Source organism: Austrofundulus limnaeus, unplaced genomic scaffold (genome assembly GCF_001266775.1).
Source record: "Austrofundulus limnaeus strain Quisiro unplaced genomic scaffold, Austrofundulus_limnaeus-1.0 Scaffold656, whole genome shotgun sequence".
In the NCBI taxonomy this organism is placed as follows: domain Eukaryota; kingdom Metazoa; phylum Chordata; class Actinopteri; order Cyprinodontiformes; family Rivulidae; genus Austrofundulus; species Austrofundulus limnaeus.
Window position 1 is genome coordinate 135180 of NW_013953058.1, and position 4650 is coordinate 139829.

General features: G+C 41.4%; 1 protein-coding gene across 2 annotated transcripts in view; it reads right to left on the reverse strand.

The window, feature by feature from the left end:
• The window catches only part of vps35l (VPS35 endosomal protein sorting factor like), a 56408-nt gene that overhangs the window by 11763 nt on the left and 39995 nt on the right, over positions 1–4650 (reverse strand). For both annotated transcript variants that reach the window (XM_014027506.1, XM_014027505.1), the window contains exons 23-24: positions 2542–2640; positions 2384–2461 (exon numbers count right to left, since the gene is read on the reverse strand). In XM_014027506.1, the coding sequence (XP_013882960.1) occupies positions 2384–2461; positions 2542–2640 (177 nt within the window). The remainder of the gene's footprint in view (positions 1–2383; positions 2462–2541; positions 2641–4650) is intronic.

Here is a 4650-nt window from a genome sequence, read left to right on the forward strand (position 1 = left end):
AAGGGATGGACATGGTCAGAAGATGGTACATTATGGTTATAAAGGGAAGGGCATGGTCAGAAGATGGTACATTATGGTCATAAAGGGATGGACATGGTCAGAAGATGGTACATTATGGTCATAAAGGGATGGACATGGTCAGAAGGTGGTATATTATGGTCATAAAGGGATGGACATGGTCAGAAGATGGTACACTGTGGTCAAAAAGGGATGGACGCGGTCAGAAGATGGTTCACTGTGGTCATAAAGGGATGGACATGGTCAGCAACAATACTCAGGTAGGCTGTGGTGTTGACACGATGCTCAATTGGTACTAATGGACCCAAAGTGTGTTAGGAAAATATCCCCCACACCACTGCACCACCACCAGCAGGCTGAACTGTTGATAAATGGCAGGATGGATCCATGCTTTCATGTTGTTGATACCGGATTATGACCCGACCATATGAATGTTGCAGCAGAAATCCAGACTCATCAGACCAGGCAATGTTTTTCAATCTTCTATTGTCCAGTTTTGGTGAGTCTGTGTGAATTCTAGCCTCAGTTTCCTGTTCTTAGCTGACAGGAGTGGCACCTGGTGTGGTCTTCTGCTGCTGTAGCCCATCCTCCTCAAGGTTTGATGTGTTGTGTTTTCAGAGATGCTCTTCTGCAGACCTCGGTTGTAACGAGTGGTTATTTGAGTTACTGTTACCTTTCATCCTCATTCTGATGCTCAGTTTGAACTGCAACAGATCGTCTTGGCCATGTCTACATGCCTAAACGCACTGAGTTGCTGCTGATTTGATATTTCCGTTAATGAGCAGTTGGACAGGTGGACCTGATAAAGTGGCCGGTGAGTGTATGCCGTGATAGACACATGATCAATATCAATGGAAAACTTGTTAAATTGAATGTTGAGAATTTCAACTGAACTCCAGAACCGCATGGCATTCTGGGGGATGTAGGCAGAGGAAAGGCTTGACCTCTCACAGCCCAGCTAAGGTTGGTGGCATCAACCAACTCACTCACACTTTGGTAAAGGCCCTGGCACATTCTAACATTTTAGACAACTTTTGAAAAATTTGTCCAACAATAAAGATGTTTAAGCTGAAGATGGGGAAACCTCTTGGATCTATACATACTGTAATGCTAGCAGATCAAATTTATAGCCAATGGGAGTAAAACAGTCAAAACAAATTTTTCAGAAGTCAGCATAAGTTGTCTAAATCAGGGTTTTTTCACCTTTTCAACCCCTTAACAAACAAAGACTTTGTCAAATAATTCATAAGACATAATTATGACAAACATTTACATCCCTGCCAACATTTTCTGGTGGCAATGAGGGACACCTACATGTATTAGCATGCACCAGTGGCACGAAGTGTATCTAGGAGGCATGCCCTTGTAGGTTTTCGAAAATGGTGCCAAGAGACTTTTTTGTAGAGCCTGAACCAGTGAACCTATGTACCAAATTTAATTTGTGACAGTTAAAGTAATAGAAGGGGCTGATGGTTAGAGGGCACTAGAGAGACTATTTGTAACCAGCACATCTTGATTTTTGCACCTCCCCATCTTTCACAAGTTCCAAATATGTACCAGGTTTTAAGAAGCTCTGCCCTCTAGAACGTTATAAAATGGTAGCTATGTATTTTTGGAGACACATTTTAGGTCGCCAAGCTGTTCAAGGCACTCCCTTTGGTAGCTGCTAGCAAGGAATGTTTTCTTGGTTTTTATAAGGGTCTAAACTTTACACCAAAATTTTGAAGTCGTTAAGATGAAAGATTAAATTTTTCTACTACCACTAGGTGGCGCAGTGGTCAATTGACAACATTTGCATATGGGTATGTTCAGGACTGCATGCCTATCTATCATGTACATTTTTGCACAGTTTAAACAATTTGCAGGGATGCTACCCCGAACAGCATGTTCAAGTAGAAATGGGCGTATTCAGAAAAATCCCATGCCGTTCAACTTAACCAACACGGTTAATAACTTGTCAAGAATATGAAGTCGATGCATTCAAGTTTGAGGACAAAAGAGCTTTTGGTTGTAACATGATTTTTTTCAAAATGGCCGACTTCCTGTAGGTTTTAGAATATGGTGCCAAGAGACTTTTTTGTCAGTACTGGACTGAAGTACCTGTGTACCAAATTTCACATGTGTATGTTTGAGTCATAAGAGCGGCTGATGTTTAGAGGGCGGTAGAGAGTCAGTTTGCCACGCCCACATCTGGATCTTTACACCTTCCTATATTTACCCTAGTTCTACAGAACTACCAAGTTTCATACTGCTCAGCCTACAAGACATGGTGGAAAAAATAATAAAACCAATTGAAATAAAATAATAATCAGGTGAAAAACAACAGGACCTTGTGCTGTCTCACAGCCCTCTGTAGTTAACTCACTCTGACAAACGCTGCTGTTTTCCTGGAGTGGTTTCCTCTCATCACCCTCCTGGTCTCCATGGCCAGCTGGTTCACAGTCTGAAAATAACACACACACACTGAACATGAAGCTGCTGTGTGTGTGGGGGAGCGCACTCTGAAGGAAAACTCTTACTGACGTGAATAAGCTGCACCAGAACCGGTTCTAAGTTACAGAAGGTGGCTCTGGCCTCCACACAGAAACTCAACTGCTGCTCAAAGTCACGACCAAATGAAACCTGAGGAAAAGCAGAACTTCAAGTTAACTTGAAACTGAACTTAAATTGTGTGAATGGACTCATAATATAATGGTTTGTTTGTATTTTTCAAAGATTTCAGCTCAAAAACTTCCACCTTTTTACCATGTAAGTACTTCCATTTGTTTAGATACGCTTTTTATCATTTAACTGTATTAGTTTAGAGTTGTTGGGTTTTTTTGTAGAATTATTGCTTTTAAACAAATTTAATTTCTAATTAAACTCCAGGTTTTAAAGCAACAAAATAAAAAAGATTAGCAAAGGAGTGAATACTTTTGCAATCCCCTGTACCTAAACACTTTTGTTGTCAGAAGTATCTGTTTTTTAAGCCTTGCATTCGATTCACTGGGTACAAATCATAAAGTATGGGACAAACAGTTGGTATGGGACAGCGGTGTGTCCTGGCTGAAGACACCTGTAAACATACCTTTAGGTAACAGGTGACAAGAACTGTTTAAAGTATAAATCTGTCTGTCATCGTCATTCCTTTGTTCTGATGCTCTTCACCTCACCTCTGAACACTCCTTCAGATCAGGCTGATTAGCTCCTGCTAGTTAGCTCTGTGTCTCACAAAGGTTGTTCAGAACTGGTTATCTGGGGGTTAGTGGGTCCTCCATCACCCGACTGCAGAGGGTCCTGCACTGGCACATGTCCATATGAGCACATTTTATCTGCACTCCACTGGCTGCCTGTGCCTTTTAGGATCCGTTTTAAAATACTTTTATTTGTTTAAATCTTTGAATGGCCTTGCCCCACCATACCTGTCTGATCTGATGCACACCTATAATCCCTCCTGCTCCCTCAAATCAGCTGATCCTGAGGGTCCCCAAAACCAGACAAACTCAGGAGGGATTGATCTTTTGCTGCAACAGCTCCTAAACTTTGGACTGAACCTCAGACAGGTCTCTTCACTGGCTGTTTTTAAAACTCGTCTTAAAACCCATTTAATTTGGGTTTTGACACTGTGTGAGGGGTTGTGTTGTCCATTTATACTAGATTTTATTTTTACCTCTGCCAAGGGTGAGGTAAAATTTTCTGTCGCATATGTCTGTCCATCTGTCTGTCGGTCTGTTGTTCTGTCTGTGGACAACATTACTCAAAAACTTGTGTACTGATTGTCATGACATTTTTACCACATGTGGGTACTGGCTCAAGTAACACACCTTTAAATTTTGGTGATGTTCCGGATCATGATGCGGATACAGGAATTGTTTTTCTTTGAACACTCTGAGATCAGCAAAGCTGTGATGCTTTCACAGGGCGTGGGTTTCAAAGTGTCCAGCAGGTGGCACTGTAGTATTGGTGTACCCCTTTGTAACTCTGTTACAGGATGGGGAAAATTGGTCTTGGTGGAGGTTTGCACTCTCCAAGTGCTTCTAGTTGTAGAAATGTTTTTTATTTTAGATTTTAAATTAGGTTTCAGGCATTTCATTGTTTTTTATTTGCTTTTTTTATTTTTTCTGTTTTTTTGATTGAATTTGTTTTTGTATGAGCTGTGTTGAAATGTTGATTCTGTACAGCACTTTGGTTTACTGTACTGCAAAAGTGCTGTACAAATCAAGTTGGGTAGGATTGGTTGAACTACTGTACTTGTGTTGGTGTTAGCCACTACTGCCTTCTGGACAGTGTGCCTGCTCACAACACGAGCGAAGCACAAGTCTTTGGTGTCCTGATGCATCTCAGTAATCCAGGTAGAAAATATCAAAAGAAAAAAATCAGTAGGTCCTCTGGATTGTTCTTCTTTAGTGAAACGTTTCGTCTCTCCTCCAAGAGACTTCTTCAGTCTGATGAGTTTCAGGTGAACTCAGCCTTATAAGCTCCTCCTCCACATGGTGGACAAACAGGTTAGTCACATGCAAAAGAGTGCCATCGACTATCAAAAAAATGAGCCAGCACAGACAAGCTACTTCGTCGGGTCAGGACTCTGCAGTTTACACTCATCTACAGGCCAGGAATCTGCAGTTTACACTCATCTACAGGCCAGGAATCTGC